General features: G+C 44.4%; 1 protein-coding gene across 3 annotated transcripts in view; it reads left to right on the top strand.

Moving 5' to 3' along the window:
• Positions 1-14,119, top strand: part of zzef1 (zinc finger, ZZ-type with EF hand domain 1) — a 255,470-nt gene extending 241,351 nt beyond the window's left edge. For all 3 annotated transcript variants that reach the window (XM_048556964.2, XM_048556965.2, XM_048556963.2), the window contains 2 exons: positions 1,975-2,046; positions 12,895-14,119. In XM_048556964.2, coding sequence (XP_048412921.1) covers positions 1,975-2,046; positions 12,895-12,996 — 174 coding nt within the window. In that variant the 3' untranslated portion in view covers positions 12,997-14,119. The remainder of the gene's footprint in view (positions 1-1,974; positions 2,047-12,894) is intronic.
• Positions 14,120-15,388: the final 1,269 nt, after the last annotated feature.

The raw sequence follows: 15,388 nt of genomic DNA, 5'->3' as shown, positions 1-15,388 counted from the left end.
TTTAAATATTTATCCATTGCTGCTTCCAACACTGTTTGAGGCAGATCATTTCCTATTCTGAAATCCTCCATATACATATCTAAACAAAAGTCTAGTCCTTTGACTCACTAGCCGGAGGGGGGGGGGAATCATTTTTCCTGTTTAACTTAACAAAAGCCCTGCATAATGTTGGAGTACTGTACCTAATATCCCCTTGCCTGCAGCTTCTCTTTAATGTTTCGCTGAGGGAATGCGAAAACCAACCTTTCATCTATGACAATGCTTGTGAACACCTTGGATCCACTTTGCTACGCAACAGCCTCTATGTGACAGCCAGAACCAATTCAAAGAAGAAACCTGAACAGCACCCGCTTAGCAACCAGGATCAGCCTACACACTAGCAACAAGCCAGTGAAATCTGCATTCCCTTATTTATCTTCCCATACTAACTAACTTCCTTTAGAAGTCTTTAAGTACTAGCACTAGAAAGGTAAGTAATAGATTATCTGGTTTCCCGATTAAAAGCTTCCTAATGAATTTGTTTGTATTTCAAGTGAAGAGAGGTTGTTTAAGTTGAATAAGGTTTGGCTGAAAGGAATGAATTGCTACCTTTTTGTTGTACAGCACATTGGTCGCCGTACAGAGGAAATGCATGCAAACCACAGCATCTTGTACAGCTCAGTTCTCATTGATGGAGGGAGCTTTCTTTAGCACAGTCTGCCTTAAAGGAGGCTGACTAATTGTGGATGTTGCCAAGAGTAGATTTTATTTAGAACTTTTTAATCAGATTCCTTTTAAAACAAACAGGTTTAGTGTATTCATAATTTAGGTAGTCTTAATTGGCCAGTTGGTGAAATTTTGTTCTGAAATAATAAATATCATAGAGGTGTAAATTCAAATAATGCACCTGCCAGTCTTTCTGCTGATGTAAATATCTGAATATTGATGTGCAATAATGAGCTATGTTAAAATGGGTAGGGTTTTACCAGTTGCTTTACTTCCTGGTGCCCTTTAAACACTGAATTTCCATTTCAGCCACCAAAAGTTTATGTCAAAGTTTATGTCATAGTTTGTGTCAAAGAAATCCTTCTGAGGAAGGTAACGCTCAAAGAACACAGTACCCAGCGAGTGCCAGAGCCACAGCTAAAGCAGATACGATGTTGGTTGTGCCTAGATTTGCGTTGGGAAACCTCTGTTGTAATTAAAACAAAGCTATAGACTGCAACCAGTATTGAATGTACACACCGTTCTATATCTAGATAGAATAATGCCCCTGTCTGTCTCCCCGGAATCTCTCCCCCACTCCCTCACTGTCATCAATAAGTGAGTCTGTTGCAATATATTAGCTCTGCTCTATCACTTGTGTCTCAGATACTGCACTTCCTGTTAGTGAGCTGAACCCAGGTAGTGTAAGTTGAATACTGCTACATTACAGTAGAACAATTATACATAAGCCCATGTGAGGAGGAACTAGAAAATATTGAAAAGTTGACGTTGTGGGTCGGGACCGTTCTTCAGAAGTGGGACTGAAGAAGAGTCCCAACCCGAAATGTCAACTTGCCTGCTCTTCTGAAGCTGCCTGGCCTGCTGTGCACCTCCGGCTCCACGCTGTGTTATCTCTCTCTCAGCATCTGTAGGTCTTACTATATCTGAAAAAATGCTGGCTCAGGTTAGATTTCGTATTAATCAAAGTAAAATTTTACCTCTGAAGCAGACCACTTGGCTCCTCATTTTCTGTCTGCTCCCAACTCAATTTATCTCATTCTATCAATCTATCCTTCTATACCTTCCTCCTTCAGACCATACAGCGTTACATTAATTGAGTCTGCATGGTGGCAACCTTTAGTTCATTGCAAATGAATTGACTTTTCTTTTGTGTAACTCCTGATTGCAATATAATAATGTTTCTTATTGTATGCAGGAATTCGGTGCACTGCACACCTACTTCTGTGTAACTCCTGATTGCAATATAATAATGTTTCTTATTGTATGCAGGAATTCGGTGCACTGCACTCCTACTTTGTGGCCTTAACCACAGAAGATCATATCCAGCACTGTGTCATGCAGGTGAGAATCATTTGTGTCACTTGCAAAGTGATTTGTGAGTGAGAAAGGTTGCTTACAAAACACGCCCTAAATATTATGCAAGTCTGACTTGAACATGTTATCTCTGAGGCTAATTTTTTTTTCGTTTGAAGATCCTTCATTTAACAATACTTGCTACTGTGGTTTATTACTTTGTTCCTTCCCCTTCTGGTACTTATTTAGGAATATTTAGTCTTCTGTCCAAGGTCACATATTGAATAATTTCAAAGAGATGACTTCTAAATCTCCACATAGCACAATTGCAACACTAAACTCCTGCTTATTCTGAGCAAATTAGCAGTCTAACCCTGGTCAGAGAGATTGTGATATATGGAGAGTGTTGTGGGGTTATCCAACATAAAAATATATTGTTAATGGAGAGAGTCACCCTGTATAAATGACTCTTATCTAACTCATGAGTCCTAATATGGTAATCCACTCACATCTCCACACTTTGAAGAGACTATATAAAGTTGCTAAATTTGAGAGGTACTTTCATTTGACAAAACAGCTCGACTTTGGAGGAAACAGATGCATGCGAGTGATTTCATCTGTGTACAAGCAATCCAATTCTTGACTCTTGTGCTGTTACATATGTATCTGTATAAATAAATGTCTGTCAATTAGTCACTCAGCATTGTTGATCCTGGCTCCTTCCCAACTCTCTCAATGTGTAGTTACTGCATTCAACCAGAATAGTGAGTTTCAAATCACTCTTTTCACAATAGTGTCCTGAACTCTTAACGTCTACCACTCAGAGAAAATAAGCAGCAGATAGTGGAAACTCCACAACATTCCTTTTTTCCCTCCACTATTTCTTGTCCGTTGAAAACCTGGATCTCCTTCCCAAACAGCGCTCCGGGAATATTGAAGTTAATGTCCATATGCAGCAAACCTTGGACAACATTCGGCTCATAGGTGGCAAGTAACATTCGTGCCCCACAATACCAAGAAGTGACCACCTTCAAATAAGAATCTATCCTTTGCCCTTAATGTGTCAGATTTGCAAATGCAAGCCCTCTTAAGGTTTAAGTGGGAGAGCTCCAAAGCAGGTGAAACTCAGTGGATTTGTATTTAAGAGCTGAGTTCATTCTTAGTGGAATGTTGGCTTCACAACAGGTGAGGACTCCAAAAGGGAAAAGTGAAGCTGATGTTTGTGCTCAACTATAGACTTACACAAAAAAAACTCACTTGGAAATCTTCGAAATGTTTTGTTGTCTAATTCAACTTGTGGATGTCAATGTATGAAACATGACAATTCGTGTTTATTGCCATCACTAAATCCCCCACTATCAACATCCCGGGAGTTGCTGTTTACCAGAAACTCAGCTGGATTCACCATTTCAATACAGGGGCTGCATGAGCAGGTCAGAAGCTAGGAGTTTCGTAGTGAGTAACTCACCTCCTGACTCTCCAAAGCCTGTCTGCCATCTCGAAAGCACAGGTCAGGAGTATGATGGAGTGCATCCCATTTACCTTGATTGCAGCTCCACCAGGATAAGTCAGCTCATTTGATAAGCACCCCGTTCACCACTTTTAATGTGGACTTCCATCACCATCTATGTACAATGGCAGCAGTGTATACCATCTACAAGAGCCAATGCAGTAGCTCACTGAGGCTCCTTCAAAAGCACTTTCCAAGACCACAAGCTCCAACAGATGCACAAAAACACTCCTATCTGCAAGTTGCCCACCTAGCCACTCACCATTCTAACCTGGTATTTTGTTGCTCTTCCTTCAATGTCATTTGTGTTATAATCCTGGAATTCCATCCTTATCAATTTGAGAGTCTACCAAACCTAATGAACTGCAGCGGTTCAGGAAGGTAGCTCCCCATCGTCACCTCCAGGGTAATTATGGATAGGCAATAAATGCTGGCCCAGTCAGCAATGCCCACATCCTTGGAAGAAATAAAAGAAACCACAGCACCTGGATTGCAGTGGTTCAAGAAGGCAGCTCACCACCACTTTTTGAACGGCGACTCGGAATAAGCTATGTCAATAATGTTCACAACAGCAATGAATTTTTAACATTGTTCTAAAGGGATCAAATAATTATTCTTCTGAGCATTGCAGACTAAGAATGCTCTTGAAATAGGAAAGCAAGCTATTCAAACTCATTCATTTTCATAGTTGTATTGTGGATGTAAATCAATTTCTGTTCGTTCTGCGAGTATTCATACTTCCCCTAGTATTAAGCACCTGACCTGCACCCTGCCTCACCCTGGGAACTGAATGGGCTGGAAGAATGGACATGTGCATGTCCTCAGGCAGCGCTCTATCTTGTTGTTCCAGTAGATTATCCTATTATGCAATGTGCTGCACTTCCCCTCCATTTAAGCAGCTTGGCTTCAGGAGCTGCGTGCTTATCACACACAAACAACAAAGCTCTGATCTTGTATTTAGTCTGTGTCACAGCTGATCCCTTATTTCAGTCTCAGGTAAGACTCCAGGAGCACCTACATTCTCGAATTGTGCTGATAAAGGAAGTAGCTTGGATGTATAAAACTCGGTGGCTCATCCCAAATCATTTCATGGTCAACTGAAGTATTTCTAGGGCAGCCACTGTACATATGTGGGGAAATGTGGCATCATTTATATACAAGGTCCTTCAAATAACTGTGGAATCCACAGCGGGTAATGAACATAGTGATGCTGATGTGGCTGCGGCATGACAAGAATTTAACAAACAGCATGAAAATTGAGAGAGATTTCAAGAAGATATAGATAGATAGCTTCTTGGGTTGAGCAGGGAGCTGGAAGAGGCAGCTTAAAGTGGATAATTGTACAGTTATACATTGCACAGAGGAGAATGGTGAGTGTTGGGAGTACCTGCTTAATGAGAATACCCTCCAGAACACAGATGTATTGTCAATAATATGCGGAGCTGGAGGAGCACAGCAGGTCAGGCAGCACCTGAGGAGCAGGAAAGTCTATGTTTCTGGTCTGATGTCATGATGAAGGGTCCAGACCGGAAATGTCAACTTCAGCTCCTGGGATGCTGTCAGACCTGCTGTGTTCCTGCAGCTCCAGGTTGTATTGGCTCTGACTTCAGCACCTGCAGTCCTTACTATCTCCTGAACACAGATGTATTATTTATTTGCACCCTGAAACAGCTGTTGCAAGTGAATGAAACCAATAAAACATTTTATAAATGGACACAAAGTACAAAAATAACATAGCAGTAAATTCGTACATGACTGAAATCTTTGTTGCCAAACTCCAAACAGACTGGTTACGGCTTATGGCCCTTAACCCATTCCCACTGCCGTAATATCCTGGTCAGTCACAGGTTGGCAAGAGTCGAAAGACTTTTTTTTAAAACAGCTTGGTTGAAATGTTGGGCATGAATACATCATGTAGGGGGTGCCCTGCTTGGATTAGGGTCACCCCACCTCCATTTCTCCTCACCTGGCCTCTGACACCTGCCCCCACGAATTGCTCCCCAACCTCCTTAGTTTCCCAAATTCCTTCTTGTCAAAAGTATCTCTTCAGGATCCATGTTTTCTTCTTCCTGGGGTTCGCTTGCAGTTCCTGCCATGACCAGTTCTCAGTTGTGGCGATGCAGGGACTGTGAGAGTTGTTAGTGCTCAAGAGCAGAACTCCTCACTCTGAGGGTTGGAAATCCCATGTTTCCCTCTTTGTGGCTATGGGCTTGTTTCATGCTGGTCATTTCAGGACCAATGACCCTTTGGGGGCTGTTTGGGAGTGGTGGCAGCATGCCTAGATTCCTGGAAGGAGAGTCAACTCTGTGTAATATTGCCGTTCTCTGGCAGTTTGAGTTTCATAAGTTTGTTCACTTCAATTCAAATGAAGTTGGTGCGGGGTGTACTCTCTAGAGCGTCTTGAGAACTTAGGAAATGTAGACCAAGGAGAGGTTAGCTTTCTTTGTCTTGCTGCCTGACCTGCTGAGGTTTTCACACAGTAATGTGAGAGATACTCTGGCAGTGTTGCAAGTGTCATCTGCTTATGGATGTGATGCAGAAGTGCTGAATTAGAACTGTGCAGGTTCAAACACAAACAGCTCATGACTACTGTGGGAGTGTGGAGGCCAGTAAGGGTAGGGGATCGTCAGCTGAACCAAAGAAACCTTCCAAAATTCAATTGTCTGATCACTTGTTATAAAATGAACCTTAAAGTGCTTTCAAGATGGGCTTGAGCAATTTAAATAGCCAGCATTCCCATTACTCTGCACAATCTAACAGACCTTGAGAGAGTTATTTAGCCAAATCTGCAATGTACCAGCAGATTGTATGAATAGGTTCAACTGAAAATGGCTGAGCGAGATTGAAGAGCTGTATTAGACCAGAGTCTGCCCAATCTTCTCTTTTCTCATGTGTTGCCCCTATCTGCCGGTGGCTCGGATTTAAAGTTGTCATAGTTTCTCTTTTTGTCTCCTTTGTTTTGATGCTTTTGTAGGTCCCCGTCCCACCCTTGCCTACCCGTATCCATTTGTGTTCACCTGTCTATTTCAGCATTGGAGTTCCATCACATCATGTCTCCAACTGTTATTCTCCTTTTGAGATCAAAAACATGCTCCTCAATACCAAACTACCTCCCTCCAATGTGTATTCAGAGATAGTAAGAACTGCAGATGCTGGAGAATCTGGGATAACAAGGTGTGAAGCTGGATGAACACAGCAGGCCAAGCAGCATCAGAGGAACTGGAAATGTGACGATTCGGTCTAGACCCTTCATCAAAAATGGGGGAGGGGAAAGGGATTCTGAAATAAATAGGGAGAAAAGGGGAGGCGGATAGAAGATGGATAGAGGAGAAGATAGGTGGAGAGGAGACAGACAGGTCAAGGAGGGCAGGGTTGGAGCCAGTAAAGGTGAGTGTAGGTGAGGAGTTAGGGAGGGGATTGGTCAGCCCAGAGAGGACGGACAGGTCAAGGGGGCAGGATGAGCTGGTAGGTAGGAGATGGGGGAGTGGGTCTTGAGGTGGGAGGAGGGAATAGGTGGGAGGAAGGACAGGTTAGGGAGGTGGGGACAAGTTGGGCTGGTTTTGGGATGCGGTTGGAGGAGGGGAGATTTTGAAGTTTGTGAAGTCCACATTGATACCATTAGGCTGCAGGGTTCCCAAGCAAAGTATGAGTTGCTGTTCCTGCAACCTTCGGGTGACGTATTGAGGCAGTACAGGAGGCCCAGGATGGACATGTCGTCTGAGAAATGGGAGGGGGAGTTGAAATGGTTCACGACTGGAAGATGCAGTTGTTTGTTGCGAACTGAGTGTAGGTGTTCCACAAAATGGCCCCCAAGCCTCCGCTTGGCTTCCCCGATGTAGAGGAGGCCACATCGGGAACAGCAGATACAGTATGCCACATTGACAGATGTGCAGGTGAACATCTGTTTGATGTGGAAGGTTTTCTTGTGACTGGGATAGGGGTGAGGGGGGAGGTGTAGGGGCAGGTATAGCACTTCCTGCAGTTGCAGGTATAAGTGCTGGGGGTGGTAGGGCTGATGGGGAGTGTGGAGCAGACAAGGGAGTCATGGAGAGAGTGGTCCCTCCAGAAAGCATACAAGAGTGGGGAGGGAAAATGTTATTGGTGGTGGGGTCGGATTGCAGATGGTGGAAGTGTCGGAGGATGATGCATTGGATCCGGAGGTTGGTGGCATGGTATGTGAGGACGAGGGAGTTTCTGTTTTGGTTGTTGTTGCATGGAGGGGGCGTGAGGGATGAGTTGCTGGAATGCGAGAGACACGGTTGAGGGTGTTTTCAACCGCTGGGGCGGGTAAGTTGCAGTCCTTGGAAAACGAGGACACATGGGATGTCTGGGAGTGGAATGCGTCATCTCCTGAGCAGATGCAGCAGAAGCGAATGAATTGGGAACAGGGGATGGCATTTTTGCAGGAAGGTGGGTGAGAGGTGATGTATTCTAGGTAGCTGTGGGAGTCGGTGGGCTTGAAATGGACATCAGTTTGCAGGCGATTGCCAGAGATGGAAACAGAGGGGTCCAGGAAGGAGAGAGAGGTATTGGAGATGGTCCGGGTGAACTTAAGGTTGGGGTGGAAGGTGTTGGTGAAGTGGATGAACTGTTTGTGCTCCTCCTGAGAGCTCAAGGCAGCGCTGATACAGTCATCAATGTAATGGGGCAAGAGGTGGGGTTGAGGGCCAGTGTAGCTACGGAAGAGGCAGGCATCGCTTGGGCCCAGACAGGTAACCATGGCCACCCCCTTTGTAGGAAGTGGGAGGAGTTAAAGGGGAGGTTGTTAGGGATGAAGACTAGTTCAGCTAAGCGGATGAGGGTGTCGGTGGAGGGGGACTGGTCGGGCCTGTGGGACAGGAAGAAGCAGAGGGTCTTCAGACCATCTGTATGGGAAATGGAAGTGTATAGGGACTGGACGTCCATAGTGAAGATGAGGTGTTGGGGACCTTGATCATGACTCCACCCCTGATCACCAAAACGTCATCTCCCAAACCATTCACAATCTCATCAATTCAGGTGACCTCCCACCCACAGCCTCCAACCTCATTGTTCCCCAACCCCGCATGGCCCGCTTCTATCTCCTTCCCAAAATCCACGAACCCGCCCACCCTTCCCAACCCATTGTCTCCGCCTGCTCCAGTCCCACCAAACTCATCTCCAATTATCTCGACTCCACTTTCTCCCCCTTGGTCCAGGACCTTCCCATCTATATCCGTGATACCACCCACACTCTCCACCTACTACAGAACTTCCAATTCCCTGGTCCCCAACACCTCATGTTTACTATGGACGTCCAGTCTCTGTATACCTGCATTCTCCACACAGATGGCCTAACGGCCCTCCGCTTCTTCCTGTCCTGCAGGCCTGACCACGACCTCTCCCACTCCTCTGACACCCTCATCCGCTTTGCTGAACTTGTTCCCACGCTTAACAATTTCTCCTTTAATTCCTCTAACTTCCTATAGTCAAATGGGGGTGGCCATGGTACCTGCATGGGCCCAAGCTATGCCTGCCTCTTAGGTTACGTGGAACAATCCCTCTTCCTTAGCTACACTGGCCCTATCTCCCACATCTTCCTCCGTTACATCGATGACTGCATTGGCACTGCCTCATGCTCCCACAAGGAGCTCGAACATTTCGTCCGCTTCACTACCACCTTCCACCCGACCTTAAGTTCACCCGGACCATTTCCAATACCCCTCTCTCCTTCCTGGACCCCTCTGTTTCCATCTCTGGCAATCACCTGGAAACTGTCGTCCATTTCAAGCCCACCGACTCCCACAGCTACCTAGAATACACCTCCTCTGACCCACTTTCCTGCAAAAATGCCATTCCCTGTTCCCAATTCATTCGCTTCTGCTGCATCTGCTCAGGAGATAATGCATTCCACTCCCAGACATCCCATGTGTCTTCGTTTTTCAAGGACTGCAACTTACCCGCCCCCGTGGTCGAAAACGCCCTCAACCGTGTCTCTCTCATTCCAGCAACTCATCCCTCACACCCTCTCCCAGCAATAAGAACTAAAACAGAATCCCCCTCATCCTCATGTGCCACCCCACCAACCTCCAGATCCAATGCATCACCCTCCAACACTTCCGCCATCTGCAATCTGACCCCACCACCAAAGATATTTTCACCCCCCACCTTTATCTGCTTTCTGGAGGGACCACTCTCTCCATGACTCGCTTGTCTGCTCCACACTCCCCACCAGCCCCACCACCCCTGGCACTTTTCCCTGCAACCACACCACCGTCCCAGGCCCCACGAAGACCTTCCCACATCAAACAGATGTTCACCTGCACATCTGTTAATGTGATATACTGTATCCGCTGTTCCCATTGGGGAAACGAAGCGGAGGCTTGGGGACCATTTTGTGGAACACCTACGCTCGGTTCACGACAAACAACTGCACCTCCCAGTCGCGAACCATTTCAACTTCCCCTCTCTCACTCCTTGCACAACATGTCCTTCCTGGGCCTCCTGCAATGCTACAATGATGCTACCCGAAGGTTGCAGGAACAGCAACTCATATTCCGCTTGGGAACCCTGCAGCTTAATGGTATCAATGTGGACTTCACAAACTTCAAAATCTCCCCTCCCCTGACCACATCCCAAAACCAGCCCAGCTCTTCCCTGCGTCCCTAATATGTCCTTCCTCCCACCTATCCCCTCCTCCCACCTTAAGTCCCATCCCCATCTACTGACCTACCAGCCTCATTCTGCCTCCTTGACCTGTCCATCCTCCCAGGACTGACCTATCCCCTCCCTACCTCCCCACCTACACTCTCATTTACTGGCTCCATCCCCGCCTCTTTGACCGGTCAGTCTCCTCTCCACCTATCTTTTCCTTTATCCATCTTCTGTTCGTCTCTTCCCCCACCCACCCACCTCCCTATTTATTTCCGAATCCCCTTCCCCTCCCCCGTTTCTGTAGAAGGGTCTGGGCCCGAAACATCAGCTTTCCTGCTCCTCTGATGTGGCTGTGTTCATCCAGCTCTGCACTTTGTTATCCCACTAATATCTGTTTTATTTTAAAAAGAAAGTTGTTCATGGCACTATACAAATGGAGATTGTTTTTATTCCTCTGGTATTTGTTAAAGAGCAGAATTTAACCATTTACCCTTCTTTCTTCAAATTGATCAAAAGGAATTATTCACATTGAATGTGTTTTATTTGTCATTTAATTTTATTTGAGAAGCAAGCCCTGATGTTATCAAGGCAGTTGCCTTGTAAGGGTGACTGACATCAGGGGAACTGCAGCCATTAATCAAAGGTGCTTCCTTGTTCAAAGTGGAATTGTTAAATTTAATTTCCTCAAATAAGTAGCTCATTTTTGGTCACTGTTTAAACAGATATGAGAAAAATCAATAAATTGATCAAGCAGGATGGTAGAGCTATAATTTTTAAAGCAGGATTTCCCCCCAAGGAAGTCACCCTTTGACTTGATTTATAATGCGAAGGATGATGTTGATCTCCTATATGAATAGAGTATTTTTGTAACATTTCTTTGCATTGAGTTACTTGTTGATTATTCAGAGGAGAAATGCAAAGTTAAAATTTAAGAGTCCAGTCCTTGTTGTAATTGGCACACTGAATTAGGCCATAAAACCCAACATTATAAATTTGTGCACAAAATTGAAGGAGGTTTGGGCTCAATGTTCGACCATTTTGAGTGGAATGTAATTGCTCATATTTCCAAATTCTCTTAAATTGCAGACAAAAACCGACCAGATCCTGTTGACCTTAGCTTGTGCAACTAGCTTGCACTGTGTAGTGTCGTTCACAACCAGGGAAGGGGGCCTTGAAGCATCTTATAGCAAATATGTACTTCGAGTTATACCTAATGTACTGCAGGGACGCAGCAAGCTCCTAGAAATAGCAATGCCAAAATGAGCTTTGGCTACGGCGCTGACATATGGGTTAGGGTGGGCCCTTTGCTGAGATGTTTGTAGCATCGACTGCCTCAGTTGAGGTGCCGGAAGATTGGAGGGTGGCTAATGTGCAGCTGTTATTTAAGGAAGGCAGTAAGGAAAAGCCAGGGGACTGTGGACCCAGTGAGCCTGACATCAGTGGTGGGTAAGTTGTTGGAGTAGATTCTGAGGGACAGGATTTATATGCATTTAGAAGGGCAAGGACTGTTTAGGGATAGTCATGATGGCTTGGTGCGTGGGAAATCATATCTCTCAAACTTTAAGTTTTTTTTGAAGAGATGACCAAGAAGATTGACAAAGGCAGAGTAGTAGATGTTGCACTTATATGCACAAAATGCACTTCAGCAAGGCATTTGACAAGTTCCACATGGTAGACTAGTTAGCAAGGTCAGATCACATGGAATCTGGGCGACCTGACCAATTGGGTACAAAATTGCCTTGTAGAGTGGTGGCAGTAGGGGGTTGTTTTACAGACTGGAGACCTATGACCAGCGGTGTGCTGCAAGGATTGGTGCTGGGTCCAGTGATTTTTTGTTTATTTATGAAATGATTTGGATGTGAATACTGGCGGTATGGTTAGTAAGTTTGCAGGTGACACCAAAATTAGTGTTGTAGTGAACAGTGAAGAAGGTTGTCTCGGAGTACAGTGGAACCTTGATCAGATGGAGTTTAATTTATATAAATGGGAAGTGTTGCATTTTGGTAATGCGCACCAGGGCAGGATTTGTACAGCCAACTGTTGGGCCCTGAGAAGTGTTGCTGAACAGAGAGACCTAAGGGTGCAGGTGCACAGTTCCTTGAAAGTGGAGTTGCAGGTAGACAGGGTGGTGACGAAGGCATTTGGCTTGTTTGACTTCATTGGTCAGTGCATTGAGCATAGGAGTTGGAATGTCATTTTGCAACTGTACAGGACATTGGTGAAGCCACTTTTAGAATACTGTGCTCAATTCTCATCTCCCTACTATAGGAAAGATGTTGTTAAACTTGAAAGACTTCAGAAAAGATTTACAAGGATGTTGCTGGGATTCAAGGGTTTGCACTGTAGGGAGAGGCTGAATAGACTGGGGCTATTTTCCCCGGAGTGTCCCAGGCTGAGGGGTGATGTTATAGAAGTTCATAAAATCATGAGGTGCATGGATACGGTGAGTAGCCAAAGTCTTTTTTTCCCCTAGGTTGGGGGAGCCCAAAACCAGAGGGCATCGGTTTAAGGGTGAGAGAGGATAGATTTAAAAGGGACGCGAGGGGCAACTTTTTCACTCAGCAGGTAGTGTTTGCAAGGAATGAGCTGCCAGAGGAAGTGGTGGAGGCTGGTACAATTACAACATTTAAAAGGCATCTGGATGGGTATGTAAATGGCTCTAGATCAGTTTAGGATATGTGGTTGGAGCAGACGGGTTGGACCAAAGGATCTGTTTCTATGCTGAATGACTCTAAAGTTGATGTTTCTAATGAAGATATTTCATTCTTTTTCAGGGACTGAAGAATATCGCTGCCATCAGTCTCACGATTAACCATCAGAATAAAGCTACCAGGTTTCTGAATGACCAGTCAACGTCTCAAACCAAGCCCACTTAGTGAAATTCATGGCATCTTCCAATGATGGAGAGTCTGCGGGCTCTCAGACAAGCAGGTACACCACAAGTTACACCGCACAACAACCGACTGTTCAGATGAACTCAAATGTGCAATTTCTGAAGTGTGATCTGTTTGTTCACCCTCCCTGTTCCTCTCCTTCCTCTCCCATGCACCGTGATGGGCCCACACCTCATGAGTGCTTCTAGGGTTCCACGTTGACTGAAATTCAGACTTGGTTCCTCATCGCTGATGGTGGATTAAGCTCCCTCTCCATTGACTAGCGGCTTCTGTTGCAAGTGCTTTCTACCAAGTTTTTTGTTAACCTGTGTTCAACATCTGACTCGAACTGGCACAAAGTAAAGATAAACTTAATTTGGCCACTCCTACCCTTAGAACTACTAACAGGTTACCTAGAATTGAAATTTCATGTGGAATTGATCATTTATTTTTGGCACTGAAGTTGTGGATTTTGCTGCTGGTTGGTTGAATTTTATTGCAGTGGGAGATTGTCGATCTTTTTAAAGAAGGTAATCTCCCATTTTCATATGTACCAAAGTAGGAATTTTTATCGCCTGGCAAGTGCTTACTCAGTTCAGCATGTAAGTGTATTGCCGAGATAAACCGCAGGTTGGAAAGGTCATGGAATGACCTAATCAAACAGGCAGTACGACATTTGACAAAGTCTTCAAGTTCCCAGTTGTCCTAACCATCCCCTCCCTCAACTCAGCGGAACTGTAAAAACCCTGTAACTTGAGAACACTGGCTTGACATCTGTTGAGTCTGTCATAGAGGGTGTGTAATTTTCATTTAATTATTAGAGCTTATTTTTTATTTAAGTTTAGCTTATAGCGCCGTTTCTAACTTTGTTCTCCCCTTTGATGCGGACATTTCTTTTTCTGCTTCCATCTCCTTCCCCCTCCGAGCCCTCCCTCACTCACCAATTCCAATGCTGCATAGAAATTCTGAATGTATAATGCTGTTGATATTATGTGAAGCGGGTACCAATTATGCAGTTGAAAATAATGGACAAGTTTAAAATATTCACTCAGTTGTAATATTTGCTGAGCTGTTTTAAATAATATGCCAACTTGGTAATGTTCAATAAAATAGAAACTAAGAAATGTCCAATTTGTTTCTTTTGACATGAAAGTCAGAAATTTGAAGACCTCTTGAGGCATTATATAACACAATCTGTGAAGGGAGGCATGAGTTTAATGCAAATCTCACAGTAACGTGCTACAATTAAGAGATTTACTGTGGGGAAGGCACAAATGAGCTGAAGAGAAGGATAGGAAAGGGAAGTGAGTGTGCATGGTTAATGAATATATTGCGAATTAAAGTGTTGAAGGCAAAATCAGACAATATCCTTTGAAAAGAGGACTATGAATGATTAACATGGAAACTCTGTTTTCGACAAACCAAAACTGAGAAATGAATACCTCAGGTTGTGAAGTGTAAGATAGCGCTCTGCATACCTGAGTGGTAAATATGTCACATATTGATGCTGAAAGAAGTACAAGAGAGAGACTTCTTGATGTTTAAATTTCCAGTTCTCCAGTTGCCAAGATAATCAATCACAACAGGCCTATTGGTCAGTATCAACTCTCCAATCTGGAGCATACCTGAAGCTAAAGCAATATTTTCTCTGACTGTGAGCTAATTCTCCAATGTTGAGTTGTGGGAACGACTATCCCAGCTGTAAGACTTGTTTCTCTCTGGTGCTTTCTATTGTTAGTACTGAGATGGAGAGACCTGTCAGCTCCCGTTTGATTCCACTTGGGGGAAGTGAGGGTCAAATGTTTTGGTGTCAGGCTAGATTTTTCAGCCTAACAGTGGGGTCGGAATAATATTTATCTGCAATTGTGTGTTTGTGTTTTTTATCAGAAAAAGAAACCCCAGTGTGTTTTTGCACAACAATATCTCGAAGTACCAGAGGCCAGTTTGTGGTGTGAAGTTACCATTGGCTTTTCAAACTTTGAAATGTAAGGTCAAGTGGATGATTTGACTCAGATTCTTGAAAAACAGGCAATGCAATTTGTGACATCCTATTCAGAGTGCTCTCACTAGAGTCATAGGCAGTGATATTTGTAAAGCGACAAGAGAAATGATGCAGTGGAGTGCTCATATTGCCTGATTCAGACATTTTTTGAGACTTAGTGTAAGTCTAAACTGTTCAATTTCAATGTGCATTTTTTCCCCTCCGCAGTTATGTTCATACAGTGCATATGCAGGCTATTCAGCCTGCTGTACCTATGCTGACTCTGAAAGAACTACCTAATTAGGCCCTGCTCACCTCTTTTCTCATAAATAACATTCCAACTTGGTAACATTCAATAAAACAGAAACTAGAAAATATAATTTGTTCCTTTTAGCATGAAAGTTAGAAATTTGA

Source organism: Stegostoma tigrinum, chromosome 27 (genome assembly GCF_030684315.1).
Source record: "Stegostoma tigrinum isolate sSteTig4 chromosome 27, sSteTig4.hap1, whole genome shotgun sequence".
In the NCBI taxonomy this organism is placed as follows: Eukaryota; Metazoa; Chordata; class Chondrichthyes; order Orectolobiformes; family Stegostomatidae; genus Stegostoma; species Stegostoma tigrinum.
This window is presented reverse-complemented; position numbering and strand designations above follow the sequence as displayed.